This window comes from Ciconia boyciana, chromosome 2 (assembly GCF_034638445.1).
Source record: "Ciconia boyciana chromosome 2, ASM3463844v1, whole genome shotgun sequence".
NCBI lineage: Eukaryota > Metazoa > Chordata > Aves > Ciconiiformes > Ciconiidae > Ciconia > Ciconia boyciana.
Window position 1 is genome coordinate 25,256,149 of NC_132935.1, and position 21,745 is coordinate 25,277,893.

The following is a 21,745-nucleotide window of genomic DNA, read 5'->3' on the forward strand; positions in this document are numbered from 1 at the left end:
TGACTGAATTCAGGTTCTCAGTCAGTCTAGCTCTGATTAATGGCTCCATCCTTAGTGTTATTTACTTCTTCATTAATCTCTGTGTCAGCCACAGGTTTTATTAGAAGTGATTTTGCGGGGAAAAGGCACAAGTACTGACTCTGGGAAACGCAGAGATGTGCTCACTTTGGGCAATGCAAGGACAGGGTCTTTCAGAGGATGACACAGAACAGCTGGATTAGGCTCCTGCTCTCAGCCTCCTGCTAGAGGACTCGATCCGTCTAGACCGTGAGCCTGGTGAAGCTCTCCCAAGGCTGACGTTAGCCTTTGTGAATGGCCTCCTGGGTATCAAGGTTATTAATGGAAGTCAGGAAGAGCATGAGACCTACTGCCGATTCCTGGAGACCTTCCTCTACCCGAAATAGAAACCCATTGGCAGATGGTCCGCTTGACCACGACCCTTTGCAGTCTGCCAGCTAACCTCTCCTAATCCATTTGATACATCCTTTATCGATCTAGTGCTTTATTGTTGCTCTGAGCATCATGCTACGAAGTCAAACATCTTACAGAAGTCTATTATGCCTGTGCTCATCTTTATTGACAATGCCACTAATCTTGTCAGTGAAAGAAAATGAGTTTGCCTGCAGGACTGATTGTCTGTAAAACTGTGCTGGCAGTCATTAATCATATTCCTCTCTTCTAATCCTTTACCAATTGACTCTCATCTCAGCACTTCTGTTATTATTCTGCTTGGTAGCAATGTCAGCCTAATCATCCTATAATTATCCTGGAAATCCCCCTTGCCCTTTTGAGCACTGACAGTTTAGCACTCCTGAAGTCTTGCGGCATTTCATTACTAGTCCGGAAAATGATTTACAACAGCAAGACAAAGATGTGTGCAACCAGAGGTTTTAACGCTCCAGAGCAGCAACGCGGCTCATGAAGTGCTCTGCTGTACTGTTCCCAATACCTTCCAAAGCCTGCTCCTTGTATTTCTGCTACGGAAGGGCCTATTATTTTTTTATCTGCAGAAACGACAGTGATGTTTTAGCAGACATTTTGAGAGAATCAGCTGCTTTTTGCCCAGCTCCAGTTGTGGCACCAGGTTTACAGCAGAAGAGCAGGGGGCTTTTCAGTGCGCAGCTCCCAGCCTGCTCACGTCCCCCTCACGTTCTCGTACAGTGACCAAGACAGAGTAAAACCTGGTTACAACTCATGCTCTGGGAAGCAGATGGAGGTCCTGCAGCCACACAGATGCTTGTGCTGCCACAAGAGCGGGGCTGGCACCGATGCAGAAGCTGGGGACTGCAGGCAAAGGATGGGCAGGAAGGCTCCCGCCAGCGGCCATGCCAGCTTCAAGCACTTGCCAAGCTATGTCCATAATTTGCTCTTTTCCACTCGTATCTCTGAGAACCTTTTGAATTACTCCTCTGCTTCTCTTCCAGTGTAGCATCAGCCGTGAATGCAGGCGGGTGTTAAATAAGGCGCAGGATAACAGGCCTCTGATGCATCCCAGCTCCCGCTGGCTTGACACATTGCCTCTTCCCGCAGATTTGTGTGGCTACTTATCTGCCTGCTGTTTCTCATTACCTGTTATTTATACTGCCCTAGCTAGTTTTCCATCCACATAACAAAGTTCACAGGCAAGCTAATCTGTATTCAGGTTCTCAAGGCAGATTTTCAGAGACAGAGGCAGCATTAGCTTCTCCCAGAGCTCTGCAACTCCACCTGAACCCTGCCGGACATGGAACATGGCCCTGTGATGAGACAGAGGCTGGTGGGCTCTTGTCTTTACTTTAGGTGGTTGCAATCATATCTTGTAAGCTTATGTAATACTGCCTATGGATGTTTGGCCAAAGTAGACCACGGCAAGAAGGGAGCCTCTAATTGTCCCTAAGACAGAATCCAAAAATATTTTCTAGCAAAAACAAACCTACATTGAGTCAAACTCCTGCCTAATGAAATCTGTGTTAAAGCCACCAAATAAATTAAAAGGAGCAACAAAACATCCTTGAAATAGCACCAAAAATAAGCCACTGGATATGAACACAATAACTCCGAATCCAAAAGCAATTACTTATTATCTGTGTCTCGCAATATGAGTCTCATTCTAAATGAAGTGACGCTGAGAGCTTCCACAACATTGCAAAACTCCAGAGCTCTGCACAAATATTGTAATAAGTTAGTAATAGAACCTTGCAAGGATGTTGAACACAGGCTAGCAAGGACTGAGAGGACTGAGAGGACTTTTCAAGGACTGCATAGGAAGTTAACAGCAAACTGTTGGCTAGAAATATAGGACAAACAGTGCACCTTGCACGGTTTTTTCCCCAAAGCTCCCAAAGGCTTGTGAACATTGAGTGACTTACCAGCTGGCGGAGGTAGTCCTGAATTGTGCTGGGATAGACGAGTACACTGATGGCAACCAACGTGTTGAGAGCAAAGTCAAAGATCTGGTAACAGAAGAAAGGGATGATCCAGGCCGCATGTTGCTAAAAAGGAAATAAAATAAAAAGTCATCAGCCACAAGCTAAAATAGAAGGATATATGTCTTTCTGCACTAAAATCTAAGGGATGTTTGACAGAATGCATTACATTTCATGAAGCCATAAGAGAAAAGAACTTGTTAAATCAGCTAAAAGAAATACGACATTCAGCCAAAAGAGTTGGCCAAGCCAGCTTGGCTGCTGAACTGCAGTAATATGTGTGGTGTAAGTCCCACAACTCATTATACTAGGACATTTAGAAACCACAAGACAGTTTTTCCCCCTAATTAATAGGATTAATACTGGGACAAACCACAGGCTTGGGAGGTGAATGGAAAAAAATTTCCTTAACTTTCATAGGTACAAGATTCAGTTCTCTGAATTCACAGTTTGCCCACAGCTTACTCATATTTGAAACTGCAGAGAGTAAACACAACGGGGCAGTCCTCGTGCTTGCAGCATGGGGCCCTGGGATACCACTGATCTAAGCAATTTGTTTTGCTGCCTCTTTGACTGTTTGTGGTTTTTTTTTTTCTCTCCATGTTCAGCTATACAACTAAACAAGAAATTGTTAGAAAGCAATTTTCTTAATTTTGTTTCTAGAGTTGTGTAGTTCACTTGATTCATGTCTTTACCAAATATAATTAATTACCTTATATGCGCCATATGTAGCCATTGCACAGATCAGAATCATAAGAAGAGAAATTGCTGTGGCAATGCACATATCTGGAAGAGAAACACATCAAAATGATTGCAGATAAATTCAGAGCTTGGTTCGGTTATTTTGCCATCTGCCTCGTGCAGAGCATCTCAAAGGCCAGGGTGGGAAGGGGGGTGGAGATGGGGGCAGGTGCATCATTCAGCCATTGCTGGAGGAAACATTTGGCTCTCGTGGGAAACCTCCTAAATATGAGGACAAACAGTGATTACACTGCGCAAGCCTCTGCAGCCTCTCTGTGGTGATGGAGGCACCTCCCAGCTGTGGGGATGCCACGACTAGTTTAATTTTTCTAAGGATTTTCAAAAATCAGGAGCAGACTTGGCTAGAAAACTATTTTGCCAGTGATGATGACATCTGTAGTCAGAAAGTGTCTGCTTTTCCGCACTACAGATTGTTTTTGCACTAATAGCTTCTGTATACGGTTGCTCACATATCTCTAAAAACTTTGGAAAAGGAGAAATGAATTTTTAAAAGCAAAAGTGCCAAGTAGAGGCATCTTAGAGCAGAAATAACATCTTGGAAATTTTCATTTCAACCAAGAATACTACAGAGATATACAGTTTATTAATGAAAATGTATAACTGTCAGGAAAGGTCAAATAGTAAAGGAAGGAATATATTCTTTAAGGTTTTGATTGGAGTAATTACAGGACTCTATCTTTTTCTTCTATTGCTGCTCAGATTTCAATTAACTTTTCATTAGATTTAAGAAGTTCCTAAGCCACAAACAGCTGGAAGAGGAAATTCCTGGGGGAAAGAATTACAATGTTTGGCCTTCTCCTATACATCTCCCCTGATATCATTACAGCCCATAGTCAGGATACCAGAAGTGTTATTTCTGAGCCCAACCTTATAGCCAGTTTGGGAGTGCAATTCAACATTGCAACTACTTTTCCGAGGCTAAGCCAGTGGCCAAAGAGGAGAGGGGATGTGAGGTATATAGGACGTGACTTTAGAGAACCCAGCTCTGTGGGTATGTGTGAGATACCTGCTGTTCACATTGCTGTCACCAGGTGCATTTAAACTACCTGCCTTGATGAGACATTTGGTGGACTTGAGACACACAAATACGTGATGGTGTTCAGGCTTTTCACCACCCATCACTGCCTGACTTTGGAGGCATTCAAAGTGTGAAGGTGCCTCCATTTGATCACAGAGTTGCCACAACATCTAACTCCAGCACATGATGAGGAGCCTCCCGCAGCAAGGGATGGTCCCTCCACCTCCCTGGCTGCATCAAAATGAGGTTCTGGGTAGGTGCCCTGGAGCCTGCATCAAAGTCTCTGAAAGGTCCTGATCTGGTAGCTGTGGACAGGTCTCACCTACTGCCACCAGGCAGCAGTGCAGGTTCACCTGGGTCATGGCTGAAAAGGAAGGACAGACACTAAGTCTTGTCTGTCATTTTTTCCAGCCTACCAGTACGATCATCCATGTAGAAGACAAAGGACCCAGTCCTTGACCCTCCTCCACCTGAAGGAACACAAACCTGCACTAGTGCAGAGCTCCTGCCGGCACTAATCTGGATTTCTGCTGGCCCTTGAAGTAGAGAGGAACCCGAGACTTGTGAAGCTGGCAGAAAAATGAGCAAGAGGAGACTGTTGCTGGCTGGTGAGGGCATCTCCAGAGACTGCTTATGGACATTGGGCTACAGGCTCCTTGGGTACCTCCAATGGCAGGATTAAGGCTTTAGGAACCCAGGTCTCCCCTTTCCCAGGACACTGCCTGTGTCCTGGGTTTCAGGACTCTTGCTCTCTCACTCTTGCCCCCAAATTTTGTCCTTGTGACTGCATAAGGACTCAAATGCAACAGAGTGAGCCCTATTGCAGGCTTCTTCCTCATTTAATGGATGGGGCCCCTTTCCTGGACACTTGGAGGAGCAAATTTAAACTACTATAGTCTAATGAGGGCCTGGAGTCCAGATGTCCTTACTCACAGTGCAAATGCTTGAATCTTTGTCTTATTGTCAAAATAAGCCGGTCTCACCCAGGAGAGGCACCAGCACTCAGCGCTGAGGTCAGCTGCACCCCTGCACTCACTGCCTCCTAGCCAGTGGCTTTAGGCAGCTCGGCTTGCGGGCACTTGGAAATGCCATCTGGAGGCAGCTGGGCTCCCTGCTTGTAATTCAGGAGGGGATGACATCTCAGTGCATCCCAAATTGCTCTTCATCCCCAACTGCTCTTCAGAGGCACCTCCTTTACCTCTTTGACTGTGCAGAGAATCCGGACATCCAGTGTAAGCATCTGAGCTGCATTGCCATGACCAGTCTCCAGGTTTTTAGGAGCTGTAAGGCTGTGCTGTGCCTGTTAGAGCTGATGTGAATTCTGCCCTCAAGAGGATGAAGCACCCACAAAACAAACCCATACTGATACAAGGTACTGCAGCTTCTTCAGACACTCTTATTTGTGTGGCACTTTGCTCTGGCTGCCCACATACATCCTGTGAAATCAAAATTATTTTGAATAGACCAGGTACAATTGAGGTAATGAAAGAAAAGAAGTGGAAATGGCTGCCTGTAGCCACTAACCTCAATTGAACCTCTTATAAAAGAGGATCTTGGATCAATATTTTTATTTTAACCATCAGTTTGAAGGCATTGCTCATGTATTTATTCTGTCCGTTCTTAATCCCAGTCACCTACTCCCTGTATCCAAGGGGAAGCTGCTGTCATTGTCATTTGCAGCAGATGCAGCAGTCACAGGCCTTGCTTTGCCCGTGACCATGGCAGCGCTGGTTCAGAGCCAGAGCCTAGCAAACTGCGATGAACTTGACACTGAAGCTCTGGTCTGACACACTCATGCTCCCTGTCTCTGGTGTCTCTCTAGCTGTGTTGGTTGGCTCAAGTCCTAGTTGGCTCAGGCTGGTTCTTTCTCATTTAAGGCTTCATTGAGTTTTTTGAGCTGTGTCGGCTTCAATTAATGAGAATGAAACTAGATATGTAGCACATTAAATGAGAAGCTAACAGGGGTGTGTGAATTTTTTTCCAGCCATGCTGTACTTTCCATGGCATTCATGGCTAGAAGGGTGGTACTTGGACCGCTGCAGTGGTTATACAGCCTACTGTCCTAGACAGATTTTGAGTTTTCAGCTTGGTTTTAAAGAAACCAGTTGGGTTTTTTTCCTCTTATACCTTGCAGTGAGATCCTACCTTCCTGCCACACTGGGGAGAAGAAGCTGCTGGGGCTGAGCAGAGCTCCTGCCATGGGGTGCTTGCATGCATGGCAAGCTCTGCAGCTGGAGCTCTCTCAAACCCATCTCACAAGCATTTCTTTCCCTTCCCCTCTCCTCTTGCAGAAGAGGCTGGTGGTGGGTGCTGCAGGGACAGGGAGAAGCAGCCATTGAGGCCAGTCCCTGAGCCAGGACCTGTGTGGAGTGATGGAGACCTCAAATCCTCCAGCTCATCACCTGCCCTAGTCCTGGAGTTAATTGCTGGCTGAGAGCTCTGACAGCAGGGGCCAGAAAGCTACAATCCTCAGGCAGACTGCAGCCTACAATCCTCAGGCAGTTTTGCCCACCCTCCTAGCCTTATTTATCCAGCAGCCTGGCTTCCTTACTGCCAGCTAAGGATTACTGCTTTGCTCTCTCCTCAAAGCTGCTTGCGTGAGCTTGCTGTGAGCTGCCGTGAAGCCTCCTGGGTCGCAGCACGTGCGGAGGTGGCATTTTCTCTCCAGCAAAGGAAGGAGGCCAATGAGAAGGAAAGAGCTTTCTGCACCTTTGAGCCCAGCTCATTTATTCCAGAGGATAAGGCTAGAGGGGAAGATGCAGCCCTGAATAGGCTACATTGGGGCAGGGATCTAGTTTTTTTCCCCTCCCTGTGACATGGGGCTCATGCTACCTGGCTGGTGTTGATGGATTGGGGCAGGAAGGGTATGTGCTCTACCCTTTACCCCCCAGAGAAGTCCAAGCCTGCTATCTGTAGGTTTTCTTATAAAAATATTTCTATTTGAATTAGTCTTTTTATGCCCCAGATGCATGTCACGTTCTGCAGAGAGACCATCTCATTACTCTGCCCCGAGACCTCTGCTTGTCTTGTCTGCCAGTCCCAGGGCAGGGACACAGGCTGATTTTGGCCCGAGTTGCTGACACCGGTGTCAAAGTTTCCATCAATTTCTACAGGGCATACATAGGATTTAAGTTCTAGCTGTCATACGACTTATGAAGTATCATCGCACACATCTGTGACACTCTGAAGGCAGTAAATAAAACCAAGCAACGCTCACTGCTTGTTTGGGCTGTTGACATGTCAGGATCATGGTCTGTGTATCTGGAGTAGCTGAGCAGGAGGCTCAGGTGAAACCCTCTGCGAAGTCAAAATGATTTATAGGGCTTTTCCATCTCCTGCCCAGACATTATTAGTCTTTTAACAGCAGCAGTATTACATTGGGCAGCTCACACGTTTCTAATTTTTCCTAGTCCAGCTTCTAGTTCATAAACTCTCTCAGGCCCTAAGGAAATAATAAAAAGAAAGATGAGACTAAATGGGCTCAGTTGAATATCCAGCACAGGAGGAAGCCCAGTGTTTTCCCCGGCTCCCAGATGTATGTCTCAGAGAGCCAGCCAAACCACACACACTGGTGTCTTCCAGTACATCCATCTGCCGCATGGCAAGTCTTGGCAGATTATTTTCCCCCTTGTTTCCTTTTCTAGACTAGAAGGGAAAAGCTATAACCTACAGCTTTTTGTAAGTGCTCAGGTAAATCCTTCCTCTGCTTAATTGAACAGGCATTTTGGAGCCTCTGGTAATGCCCTGGGAACCATGCTAAATCCTGAAATTAAGGCTGAGCAGCCATTCGCAGAAGAACTGATGCTGCACTGGCATTTTCAAGCATTTTGCCCCAGACTGGTTCTGGCTCTACACGTGGAAGGAACTTTTCCCACTGCTGGAACAGAAAACTGAAAATTCTCCATAAACCAGGCCTGAGCACAGCCAGAAATAAATATGAATATAAATATTGGGGGAATCCTGGTTCTTGGAAGTCAAGGGAAATTGGTCATTAACTTCAGGTTAGCCATGATCCCACTACTATGACTTGGCTGGTAAGTTTATTTCCAGTTGGTATTTTCAGATGTTTTATGACAGAGCCTATTTGAGGGGGGAGGGAAAGGGAAAATTTTTACATGCAAAATCTGTGTCTGCATTCTTTTTTGGTTTGCTATTGATAGGAGCACCAAAAAGTAGTAATGAGAATAATGGCTACTAGTATTTTCATCATTATTATTTGTCAACACAAGTACATCTAGATAACTGCTTTGGGACACTCATTAGCATAAAAATTAACGTATCCTCCTGTATGTGGTATTCATGGTTTCACATGTAAGAATTTCAACACACGTAGCTAACCTGGGAAACATTTCTTCAAAAAAGACAAATAGAAGTAGGACAAGAGAAGAGCATGTGGAAGTTTGTCTGATGTTTTATCTCATAAGAAAACATTTCCTCAGATTTGAACAAATATAGTCACACTTAAAGAAAAAAAGAAAAAAAAAATTATCTCCTGTCAGCTATTTCCAGTAACTATAAAAGCCAGTAGCTTGATTCAGCTGCCTTTACTCAGTAAGGTATTAAACCAGAGGGAGCCAAAGAATAAAAGGAGACATTAATTCAGATGTTCATTTGTAATTTAACTGCCTGTGAAATGTTCCCTTTACCAAATGGAAATGAGGTCGCTTGGCCCACAAGCCATCCTTTTACAGTCTTGCAGGGTTCACTTCAGAAGCCTTGATAAAAAAATATAGAAAATACAATTTTCAAGTGTAGATGGAAATCCCCAATGTACTTGATCTGACAGCTATTGCATTACAAAACAGAATTACTATTTTAAAGCCTTGGGCACTGGCAGGCCTCTGATGTCGGCTATATAAAACCACACTGACAGACAGTCATTACCAAGGTTAATCTCTGAGAATTAGGACAAGGCAGTCAGTTTTAATATGTCAGAATCAGCTAGGAGCCCATCTGTATCTACTATGGGCCTTACTTTCTTAAATCCAGTTATATAAAAAGATTTTTAGTTGGAAGTTGTAGGTGGCCTTTCAATGAAGACACAATAAAGTAGCAATTGTCCCTTATTATTAATTAAATGTAGGCCCTCAAGGCGTATCTGCACTAAAGAACTTGTGGAAATAAGCATCCCTTAACTGATACCCAGCAGCTCTGACACACCATGGGTGCAATTATTTTTCTCACGTGTGGGGCTACTCCTTTTCCTACTGATATTTTTACTGACTTCAGTCAGAATGAGGAAAGAACTTTGAGCCTTTTGCTGTGGATGGGTGTGATTCTGAGCAGCAAGACACCAGTGTAGCTAGTAGGAGACCTCGTTTCAGATTACCGTGAGAAATGTTGAACGTAACAACCTTGTGAGCAGAAATGAAAATACACAGACATTTTTATCAAAATCACATTAAGGGAAAACTTTTCTAGATATGAATTAAAAGGTTAAAGCAAATCAACAAACAAAACATCACCAAATAATTTGAAACAGTCATGGAAGAAAGAAGCATTTGCAAAGGACAGGAGGTTTTTGCAGGAGATATAAATAGCCTGGCTTATCCTTCCCTGAAACTGTATTGAAGATTTTCTGTGATATCCTTTGGTGAGAGAAGGAAGCAGCCCTGTGTTATCACTAATACGCCCATGACTATACCGTTAGTATTTATACTTGCATCTATGGCAACAGGTTTGTGCAAGTCATGCCATGTGCACCTGGGGGGTGTGTAAATATGTACAACATGAATGAACGCATTCAGCCAGTTACGCAAACAGCAGTATGGGCATGTGCAGGCACTACTGGACACGGTGCTGGGAGATGCAGAGATTCCGTATCTCCCTGTGTCTTGCAAAATCCCCCTGGGGCTTTCAGCATCGTGCTCAGAGATAATATCTCCATGTCAATGGTTGGCTGTACCCCTGCCAAGCCAGGACACAGCAGAGCAGATGGATTACTAATAGGTAACAGATAAGGTTACTACTAGGTAACAAATTTGAACTGTGCCACGAATACACCTTTCACAATAAAAATGCATCTGTAAGATAACAAGGTGAAGCAATAATTAAAGGACAATAATTACTGAAATGATAGGACAGTTATGTAAATGCTGGAGCAATGAGTGCTAGTATTTAGGCAGTTTGTACTTACTGGCATCATCCATAAATTCAAATTCACCCCCTAATTCAGCACTGGTTAGGTGGTACTGGTCAGGATCGGTCAGGGCGCTCAGCAGAATCAGCAATACCACCGAATTGATAATCTATAGAGAGAAAAAAGGGAAAAGGGTCAGACTGTGAAAGTAATCAGTGGAAAAGCTCTGTGTAGGATATACCTGCCACACTCCATGCCAACTATGGAGTTTTCCAACTGTAAAACTGTAGTATTTAACTAACACTGTAATTAGTTTCTCTGGGTTTGTGTAAACAGGACCTATTTCTTCCCCACATGGTGGCAGGAAAATGAAACAAAATGTGGATTACCCCTTTATGTTCTAACTCTCTCCCACACCATCAGACAAGTTACCGCTGCTCTTTCAGATTATAAAACATATTAGCACATCCATTTCAGTTTGTTCTGTTGCAAAAACTAAAATCAATTAAAACCAACCATTTTGAGATTATTACAAATGAGCGCTGTAGTCAAGGATTATTAGCATGGCAGAGCTGGAATTGGGGACAGGTCCTGTGAAATTGCTAGATGATCAAAGAGGAGCTGATTTGCTGAAAGAGGCTGAATTTTAAGAGGCCGTGAGTGACGAGCTGATTGACATGACCTGCTAAATCAGGAGGCTTTGGGGAGACAGGAGTAGGTGGCAACATGAGCCCAGTGTCTGATGCACACGTTCCCGTGTCATATGGCACAGAGAGACATTCATATACACTGAGGCCTTGGCTATGAAATGCAATAAGTGATTTAAATGCAAGAATATAGTATCAAGTGATTCAGTAGAAGCAGGTTGTCAAGTATCAGCTATGAGAGGAACACAGAGGTAGCCAAGAGCTATATTTTAAAACAAATCTGAACACAATGCTCATATCACTTTGAAGTGAAGAGGGCTAATTGCAGAAAAGAAGATTGCTCAGCACGAAATAACGCAGCCTGGCTAAAAGATTATTCTACAGAACTAGGAAGATAACTGATGAACAGGAAAATGGAGAGAAGAAAGCTGATAATAGCACTCTATTATCAGCTGGGAAAGATGGATTTTTATTGCTTTGGTTCTCACTTCGAAGTCATCCTAATCTGATCACAGGTTACTAACAGCAACAAAAAGGTGTAGGAACACGGGCTGTAATAAGACATGAGCAGGCTAGAAAATTTATTGGGTAAGATAAATACTTTTTGATAGGCAAATTCCATCAAGTTTAGCTGATACCATATCTGTTAGCAATGACCTCTGAAAAATTGTTGAGAATAGATTGACTTCACATGACAGGGAAAGCGCAAGCACAGTTTATACCTTTACAAAGCAGAAAGGCATATAAAGAATTTCTGGCTAGATTGTGAGATTTAAGAATAAAATAAACCCAAGAACAGATAATCAAGCATTCTCCCCAATAGCACTTCAAATTTGTATGGTCATAACCAACAATCGCCACGGACTTGTCAAGGACAAACCGTAATGAATTCATCTTATTTTCCTTCTCTGACAAGCTAAGAGGCCTTGTGGACAGGGAAAAAGCAGTAGATATCATCTCTTTGCATCTTAGCAAGCCTTTTGACATTATGAGGTTCTCATAAATGAGCTAGAAAAACCTGGTTTGATTGAAAGTACAGGAAGGCGAGTACACAACCAGCTGGATAGTTGTAATGAAATAATAGTTGTCAAGGACTCGCAGCCAGTACAGAAGTTATATTGATTAGGGTTCTCCAGTATTGTTGAAATACTTGGTATTTCAAGTCACTTGTGACTTGTATCTTTTTTTAATTTGCAGACAATGCCAAGCTGTAAGCACTTTAGGAGATAAGCTTAAGAGATTTTGACCAGCTATGGCAGAATTCAGACAATAGAGCACAATACAATACCAACAAGAGTAGAGCATCACATTTGTGACAAACTGCAGAAGAACAAGAGGAGCAATAACTGAGTAGGTAACAGTTCCTCAGAAAGGAGTCTGGGTGTGACAGTGAATAAACCGAACACGACTCAGTGCCATCCATGAGCTCATCTTTGCGGCTGCATGGTGGTGGGCAGTACTGCAGAAACCTGCGTGTTAGACACACAAGTCATCCTCCCACTCGCCCTCCACAGGGCCTCTGCAGAAAGGGCCCAGTTCAAAGTCCTTCTAACAATGTACCAAGAAAAACCCTGGGGCGGATCCTGCAACAGAACAGAGAGTGATCGGACATCTAGAAAATGTGACTGACAGGGAAAAAAATGGATTGTTTAGTGAGGAGAAGGCGGAGGGAGATGCTCTCAGTCTCTTATATGCAGAAAGGTGAGGAAAAGAAGGAGGCAATAGACTTTCCTCCAGATCCACCGTGAGATGAGGAAAGTAACAGATTTAAATTACAGCAAAAGGAAATTTAGGTTAGGCAGCTTGCTGAACAATAAGAACAATCAGACAGCAGAAGAGATTGTCTGGAGGGGGTTAGAGATTTTCATTACCGCATTTTTTCATAGAACAGTTAAATAGCTTTGTGTTGGGAATGCTGTAGCCATAGGTAGTCTTGGCTTGGCTTTGAAGGCAGATCAGATGAGTGTCAAGATTCAAAGTTATATTCCACAAATCCTACTAATTTTTAACATTATGTATAACTTTATATTGCAATCTAGTTCTTGCTTTATACTCTTTTGTGGAAAGCTAGAGGACATATGCCAGTAATAAATACGTTACTTAAGAAGAGTACTTAAAATAACCAAGCAATCAGAAACTATAAATGTATATAGCGTTGCTATTTTAAAGGCATACAAGTTTAATCTTTTGTACAGATATAGTCAGGAAGATTCATAAAATACTGACCTAGCATTCTACTTTCTCCATATGGATATGTCCAGATTCTGATTATGTGTTTGTCAGCATTGCCTTTAAGTCTCTGTATAAGACACAGATTGTGTTTGCCTGATCTGAAGTCTGCTGTGGTAAGTAGGAATCTCTCTAATGCTCTTTAGTGCATCACTTTTCTGTTCTGTCAGGTTGTTCTCTTGAGATCCTCATAATGATCTCTGAGCACCTTCCAACTGTGCTGTCAGCAGTGCAAGTGAAATACACCATGTGTTTATTTGTTCACCCTCTTTCTCCAGAAGAAATGTGTGCACAGTTGGGTGTATTGTATTTGTTAGGGTTTTTCTTTTGTTTTGAAAGTGATGCAACTGTTGAATTTTGAAAAATGGTTTAATGCATACATTTAATGTGCCTAAAGACTTACTGATGTAGCATCTTCCAAGGATACATATCAAGGATATGAGCACAGTGATTCCCTGTTGATATATGCAGTTGGTATGAGAGTTGAAACCTCTGTTCTAGGAAAAGCAAAGGAGATTTTTATGCTCTCTCCTTCAATCAACAAGATTTCCTTCAAGATGTTTTACATTCCTTCAGCAACAAATAATGTAATGACTAATTAACAATGCTTAGAAAGCATTTTCAGTATGCAAAGTTTCAGTAAGCAACTAAGCCCTATACCTTTCCAATGAGACATGTCACCCTCCTTTTACAGATGGAGAAACAGAAACATGTTCATGAACGTGCAGCAGAGTGGTGTTCAGCAGTAAGAATAAAATGCAAGATTTTGCACTATCAAGTCAGAACTGTGGCCACTGGGTCTTGAAGCTGGTTACGGCCACAGTGCTACCCAGAGTTATAGGAGCGGAGCCCCGGGGGCACTGACAGGCCTTACTGGCCCTGCCCAGCCCCACTTTGGGCCTCCCCACCCCCCTGCCCATAGCCCAGGACTCCATTTCAGCTCAGCCTGGGGTCATCAGTCCCTGTCCCAGTGGCACCACAGGAGTGCCGGTCTCCAGCCATGCTTCCTGGATGGACACTTTGAAGGCATGTTGTAGCTTGTCTCCAGTTGTGCCCCTGGTCTTGCCGTCTTTAGCCCCTGGCTGGGCTCCCTCGATGGCCCCTGGCCCTGGTTCATCACCTGCCATGTTGGGGGCTGTTGATGGACGCCATTACCAGCCCCCAGTTCTGCACCCAGGCTCAGCACCTCCAGGATGGTGCCCAGAGTGCCCTAACAAGAGATTGGACAATGATCCCACAGAAAGTCATAGAAATACCCAACTGCCCTCTTATTCTGATACAGAAATAAAATAATAATTTTAAAAAATCCCCAAACCTTGCTTCTCTGGCAACCAGGTGGAATACATCCACCTTCTTGTCAATGTAGAGGAGGAAAATAACTCTGCTTTGTAGAGACCCCAGAATATGTAATGAAAAGGGGAAAACAGGACATATTATGGAGGGGATAGCTAGTCCAAATATTGGAGCATTACTTGGATTTCCTGCTCTGGGCTTACAAAACACAGTTTCAGATTTGAGTAGAAGGTATTTTAAACAGCAACAACTGTGTGAGAGAAGGTGCATACAGGCATGAGGGAGAAAGGCAGCATATGCTGAGAGTAGGACTGGCACCACCAGCCACTGCTACTGCTTCCATCTGTACTGTGATAAAGAACCAGCAGCTTACGTACGATGTGAGGCAGCTCTGCTAGAGGGAACATGCAGCGTTTAGGATGCAAGGAAGCAACCTCATGTCTTCCACAGACAGCATCCAGCATTTAGAAACCATATAATGCACTAAAATTTCAGACCTCTGCCACCAATGAGTGAGTTGTCTTCTTTCCCACATCATTTGTTCCACAGATCAGCAGTGAACTGTGGTGGCCCATGGAGATAAAATGCAGGGGAGGGAAGGTGTCAGGAACCACTGTATCAACAGGTGATGAGAAAATGAGTACCACTACAATTTCAGACTCTTCACAGAAGTGCAGCTGCATCATATCTATCCCAGCTTACCTAAAATAAAATTAGTTCCAGTAGCTCCTAAGAGCATGCCATTAACACAGATCTTTTTGCTGATCCCTAACTCAAGCAGACAGAGAAATGCTCAAGCCAGTGACTTACATAGATGTCCATAAATACTAAAAGAATTGTCAGGACTTACAATGGCTTAATTTGTCCCTGCCTTCTTCCAGCTTACAGTCAAGAGTTGAAATAAGATTGCTCTGATAAAGGAGTTTAGAATACACTGCATTAAAAATACACCAATGTTTCTATTGAAGTCCACAAGGTCCCCTCTACAAATATTCTACTACGGTTCTCCCAAGACTTCCTAATGCAGTGAAGAGAGTTCCTTATATTTACAGGAAAAAGAAAACCCCCTGGCTTTATTTATATTGAGAGTTCAATTTATAACTGAATCCATGTGTGTAACGGTCTGGATGCTGTGTATGCAGTGAAAGATGTACGTACACTGTTAATTCTGGGTCTGTTTTCAGCCTCACTGAACTCAAGAGAGATCCACTTAAGCACACTCCTTAAATCTCTGCGTTGGTGGAGCACTAACTCACCGCCTGTACTCCCTGTCAGGGGCCCTTTACAGTTCCAGAGAGCTGGTTTAATGACAGTGAACATCCCAGTAATATTTAGGTATAAAAATCCCATACTTTTAGATAAGGGGGAAAAAATAGAAAACTGCAAAGATAAACTTTGGTTTTATGGTATAGAAAATAATGAAAAAACAGATTTAATGAAAACACAGTCATTCTGGGTTAACCACCCAACTGTCTGTAATCTGTATTAGTGGATTATAATACTGGGCTTGATATAGGCAGGTAGTTACCAAAAACATCACTGCAGTTTTTACTCTATAGTCCCGTACCTGACACAGTATGAGCTACCAGATGAAAAAGGAGATGACATTTCTGAACAAAAATGGTTGTGACTGAGCAGCAAATAACAGCAGATTTCTCTGAGACTTTGAACAGTGAGCCACCTCGGGGTGTTGCTGACCAAGGCTCCTAAACCTTGGTCAGGTTTTGAACTGGTGCACACAATTGTAGCATATTTTTAAAAACCCACAAAACTGGCAGGGCTTAGTTTGTTGCGCTCTGCAGAGATACTATTGAAGCAAATCACCAATGACATTAATTTTACTAGTAAGAAATCCTAAATGTTTTTAATAAAACCGAAGAAAGCCTCAAGCAAAACCCCATACCCTCCATTGGCCTTCAAAAAACTCAAAGTAAGTTTATGGCTCTAAGTGTTTGTTCTCTATAGAAACAAACCCCCAATCTTAAACTATTTTGCTCCTTGAAACTAAACTAACAACAGAAGTCTGTAAATATTTTAGAATACTTGGATATTTGAAGTCAGTATTACTGTTAGAAAAAGTAAGAATGTATGGAAAATGTTTCGTTAAGCTAACTCAACATCCTTAATTCTCCCCATCTACCGTTGCCTTCCCACTTGGCACGTTCTTTGCATTTTCCTTGCTTTTTTCTTCTAGCGTAGAAGACATTAATAAAAGCAAGAACACTTTTGTTCATCAAGAGGACAAAAGAACCCTACAAAAGGGAAAAAAAAGTCAAGTTTAACTCAATAGTTAAGGGTAGATTTGTGCTATCTGGGGCGCTTTTCCCAAACTTCTTTTGTTAGCATTGATGATGAGTTAAAGTTTATGATCTATTGCCCCATATGGGCAGATTTTTCTCTCTCTTCTCTCTCTCTCCCTGTTAGGCAAAGTATTTTTTTTTTCTGAATTCTGATTAAAGAGGAAACAAGGAGGCAATTTTAGCAATAAAGGTTTTACAGCTGTCTGACTGCTGTGGAGAGCAGGAAAACATGAGAAGGAACGAGGTGTCCCCTCTGTGTGCCCAAGTTTTTTTACAGATCTCATGGCAACCAGTCAGTCATCTTCCCCCTCAGGGCTCATAGGACACAGGAGCTACATCTGAGCACACTTCACTCAGTGGCTTGAACTCCTAGGAAAGGAGAAGCAGGAGAATCCTGGCTGTCAGAGTAGATAACTCTCTCTTTTCTTCTGTGTAAGCCTTCTGCCTCATGCTAATGAAAATGTTTCAACTCTCCAATGTTGGGGGACAAGCTGCAGATGTGTTAGTGATACACAAAATAGTGAATGGTCCAAGGAAGAAAACCCAGGCACACTTAGCTATCTTTTCACCCAATGAAACATAACAGTCTGAAGGGAAACAGAAAGATGGCCATGTAGAGTTGGGTCAAAGAAAATCCTTCACCCCTTTCACCAGTGAAAGTCATTATCAGACATTATTACTGAAATCAAAAGGCTGGAGGAATACAGAAAAGGATGAGCTGTTTATTCAGGAAATGCAAGTGCTTAGTTGTATCACAAAGCATCTTAAAAACAAAATATAAGCCTTCGTGCTTCAGGTTATTGCCCACCTTAAAATAACAGTAGAATAAAAGAAAATGTCTTCCCTGCACAAGTCGTTCTTTCTTACTTCCCTCTGTGATTTCTCAAAGCATATGTTTCTAGCTGCTACCTGAAATACTGCACTGGAATAGGGAGAGCATTAGTCAGATCAGGAGCGGCAATTAAGTTTTTATGTTCTTTAATCTGTAGAAGACAGGGTAGAGTCTGCAATTCTTGTTGCTTATTTTTCCAAATTACTCATGAGAAGTCAAAGAATGATCCAGGCAGGCTCAGACTAGCCTATTACAGAGTGCATATTATAGAGAGCATATAATAGAAAGCTGCATAAAATATTTTAATCAGACTTTATATATAAACTCAACTTTGATTATTATAATGACACTAAGCATTGAACTTTAAAGGCTACGCTGATTAAATTGATATAGGAAGTCCAGCATAATTTATCAGCACTCTTCTATACAAGTGACTCAACTACTGCCTACTGCCAGCCTTTTAACAGTCCTAAAACCCAAACCGCAAGAGGTCTGTTACTAATGAAATATGGTAATGACTAAATTTATGAAAGAAAAATTAGATGGACAAACTGTGCAGGATGCACACTGGAGGCTTCTGCTTCCTTAGAGATAGAATTTAATTTGTTATATACTTAATCTTAGTCCTGTCATGGTTTAAGGACACAGGATATTTGTATGCAAATTTGTCGGTGGATTCTTTGTTACTTTTACGTTGTATTTAAAGAACGTTGAACCTGTTTCTGAGGAAGATCCTGGAAATGATTGCTGAGGTATTCTGCCCAGCCTTGGGGAAATATAATCATATACCCATGTTCAAGTTATAACTTTGCCAGACCGACTCACAATTTCTACTAAAGCACATCTCGGTTCAGTATTACATGGAGAGCTAGCAAAGAATTGGTATGCATTAAAACCGTATTAGAAAAAGAGTTGTTCAACTGCTCAGTTGGGATTTGTCCTTGACTTCCAGAAATTTCTTTTTGAGTCTTGCAGGTGACTGTGAAAGTTTGAGGGCAGCCCTGTGAAAGTGTCGCTGTTGATGTGAGTTGTGGCAGCTCCTGTGGGTTTGAACCTTAGTGTGGACTCATGATAGAGGATGGGCCAGTCAATGCAGCTGTAACTGAACAGCTGAGTACCTGGGCTGGAGTGCCCAAGGCAGCTGGCCATGGCCAGCAGCTTGTGTGTCTTACCCACACCAGCCCACGACACTGTCTGGGCTCAGACTCACCTCTAGCCTCTTTGGACATGTGTTACTGCACTGGTGAGACAAGTGTGCCCCAACTTGTGACAGCGAGCCACATATGCCCACTTAATTAAAAAAAAAACCAAACACCAAACCACATGAAACCTTTGATCAATTATTCTTATGTAGTCACCACAGGCAATACCCAGAGTAAGCATGCAAGGGATCAGGGCTGTCAGCAGTAAACTGCATCCTTGCTCCACTCTGCAACCCAAGGCAGTGATTTAGTTATGCAAGGAAGAAGCGGGCACACCACAAAGGATGGTACAGTACAGATAATTACTGAAATAGTAAACAACATGATCACACGTATCCGATCTGTCTGGGCACAGCTGTTTCACTGCGGGAAAATGCACCTCCGCAAAGTGAAAATCTCCCACAAACCTGTGTTTCTGCCAAAAGCATTTGTCCTGTCTGTTTTAAGTAGCTTAATACATCTCCTGACAGAACAAGACCTTGCTCAGCACAAGCTAGGAATGAAATGAAAAACAGCCACAGCACTTTAAAAAGCTCTTCTAAGGCAGAGGACTAGGATGACGGTAGTCAGAGCTGACTGCAGACATCTGAAAGAGAGCAGACCCACAGGAGGTCCAGGAAGAGTGCACTAGGCTCAAGTCCAGGTTATTTCTTCGGCGATGCCTTGCTGGCAGATGCAATACCTCAGATCGACCAGGAGCACTCTCTCGCACCTTCAGCAACGAGCGTGGTTTTCCTCTTCCTATTCTGCTCTTTGGAGATTTGGGGCTTGAAACCTCCAGCCCAGCTGCAGAATACCACAGAAACTCCCATGCACGTTTTCAAGACTTGGCTACTTTAAACTTGCAGAGTTTTACAGTAAAAGCATGGGCCTCACAGTAAAACCAGAGAAAAAGAAAGCAATCAAGGAAATGAATTCCTGGCTATTTTGCAACATCCGTTCCATATGTCCAGGAATATATAAGACTAATTGCATTTTCACTGACGTCAGTCTAATCAACGATCAGTTTACGAAGCTTAATGTGTTCTCCTCTGGCTCACTAGGAGATACATATTAACCTTCAACAGAACTTCTAAACACATTTTACTTGATTAATGTAATACCTCCTCTCCTTTCCATAAATACATTCATGATTTTTGTATAAAAAATAAATGTAATTATAGCATACTGGACTCTTAACGGGTTTCTTTCCTTTAACAAGCATTTACGTAAACTTTGCTCCTTTGACAAACAACCATCTATTTTCTCACTGCAGGGAGACAACTGTTCTTTGTAATCCCAGTGAATTTATTATCCAGTTGAAGGCCTTACTAAGAAAAAAAAGGGTATTTTACAAAAGTTTACATTTTCTGAATTGATCACTGTTGATTAGAAGAGACAACTGTGTCATTATCCTGGACAACTGATGCAGATTATCAGCTATAGTTGCAATGATTTATATACTCTGTGAAAAATCCTACTGTGGTATTTGGGGATATAAGAAAACTTGCATATGTAAGGAGATTAGAGCTTAAAGAAGTTTTCAGAAATCCTTGTGTTGTATTACAGACTAAGAAACAGTTCAGTAAATGCATGGACTGCCCAAAAGATGCTTACAAGAAATTTTAGCCCTCCAATGTCTTAAAAAGTTTTTAAAACAAAAACATTAATAAGCACCCTGATGTGTGACAGAGTCTGGGGAGGACTGACAAAATGCTGTTTCTGCACTTCTCTGCAACACAGGAAACACACAAACCTGGCTATTTTCACTCAGAACAGAAAGCACAGATAACACCTATGAATCCATTCTTTTTTCAGATAATCTTTCTGGCCTGTTCGTGGATTGATTCTGTCACCCAGAGGTGAGTGATTAGGGTCTTTGCAAGCTGTCTTATTGATTGTGCAATTTAAATTCCCCATATGGTACTTTATTTTGTAATTTAACTGAAGAGCCTCTGAAACATGAATTGGAAGGAGAAGGGAAGGAGGTGGGATAAGGTCTTGCATTGCAGAAACCAATCTGGCTTTGCACATGGTAGGAAGGAGTTATTTAAGGAGTTCTCCAGAAGCCATTCTTGAAGCAATTAGTTGTTATGTTATTTAATACCATCTCTCTAGATAAGTTACAATCAGAATGTAGTTATTGAGAAGATTCTTCAGACAAGATACATTTTGTTCATGCTAATGATCAGTGGTGGTCTTTATTCTTTGCTCTATCATGTCTAAAATGCATACATATATTTTCAGTTTCTTAAGAAAGTACCATGCAGGCCCTGCGCGGGTATTTGTGTGCAGGACCAGTCATTTATTTCCTGCTGTCTTGAAGAAGATAATGAAATGGATGCGATCCACTCCAAGAGCAAATACCCTGAACCTACTCCGATTCCAGTCTCAGTTGCATATTCAACATGTACATCAATCATACAGGGAAGCCTTTGAAAGTAGGTTTCATACTTTTCTTTATTCATAATGAATTCCAAGTTCCCTCTCCACTCTCCTCAAAAGCAATCATGTGCACAAAGCAGCAAGTCTCCAATGAGTTACTTGGGAATGCTACTGTTTTTTTTCAAGATGTCAGCTGTTTTTTCATGAAAGGAAGTACAGACAATAGAAAATTTAATGATAATTTTATACACATGGCACTTGGGACATAAATATTTAGTCACTGCAGCCATTTCCACTACAAGAATTGGGAATCTCAAGTAATTTCAGATTATGTCCTGACCCCTTCACCTGCCAGTGGAGGAATCTCACCTGCTGCTGACACTACATCTCCTACCAAGGGCTGGGAATTAGCCATGTTATTGGCACCATCCAGCTCTTCCCCCTGATTATACTGCCTAGGTCTGGGCCATGGAGGGGCAATCACCTGGTGAACCCACAGAGAGCCCCATTCTGCAAGACTTCTTTCCCCAGTGCCACCAGTATTGGACTGTTAGTGGAGGTGGTAAAGGCAGTGTTGCCTGATGGACAACCTGACCCAACACCCAAGCTCTATC

The 21,745-nt window shown here is 42.5% G+C and overlaps 1 protein-coding gene across 1 annotated transcript in view; it reads right to left on the reverse strand.

Moving 5' to 3' along the window:
- The window catches only part of LAPTM4B (lysosomal protein transmembrane 4 beta), a 60,952-nt gene that overhangs the window by 33,788 nt on the left and 5,419 nt on the right, over window positions 1-21,745 (reverse strand). The window contains exons 2-4 of the mRNA XM_072851187.1: window positions 10,322-10,433; window positions 3,118-3,191; window positions 2,349-2,471 (exon numbers count right to left, since the gene is read on the reverse strand). Coding sequence (XP_072707288.1) covers window positions 2,349-2,471; window positions 3,118-3,191; window positions 10,322-10,433 — 309 coding nt within the window. The remainder of the gene's footprint in view (window positions 1-2,348; window positions 2,472-3,117; window positions 3,192-10,321; window positions 10,434-21,745) is intronic.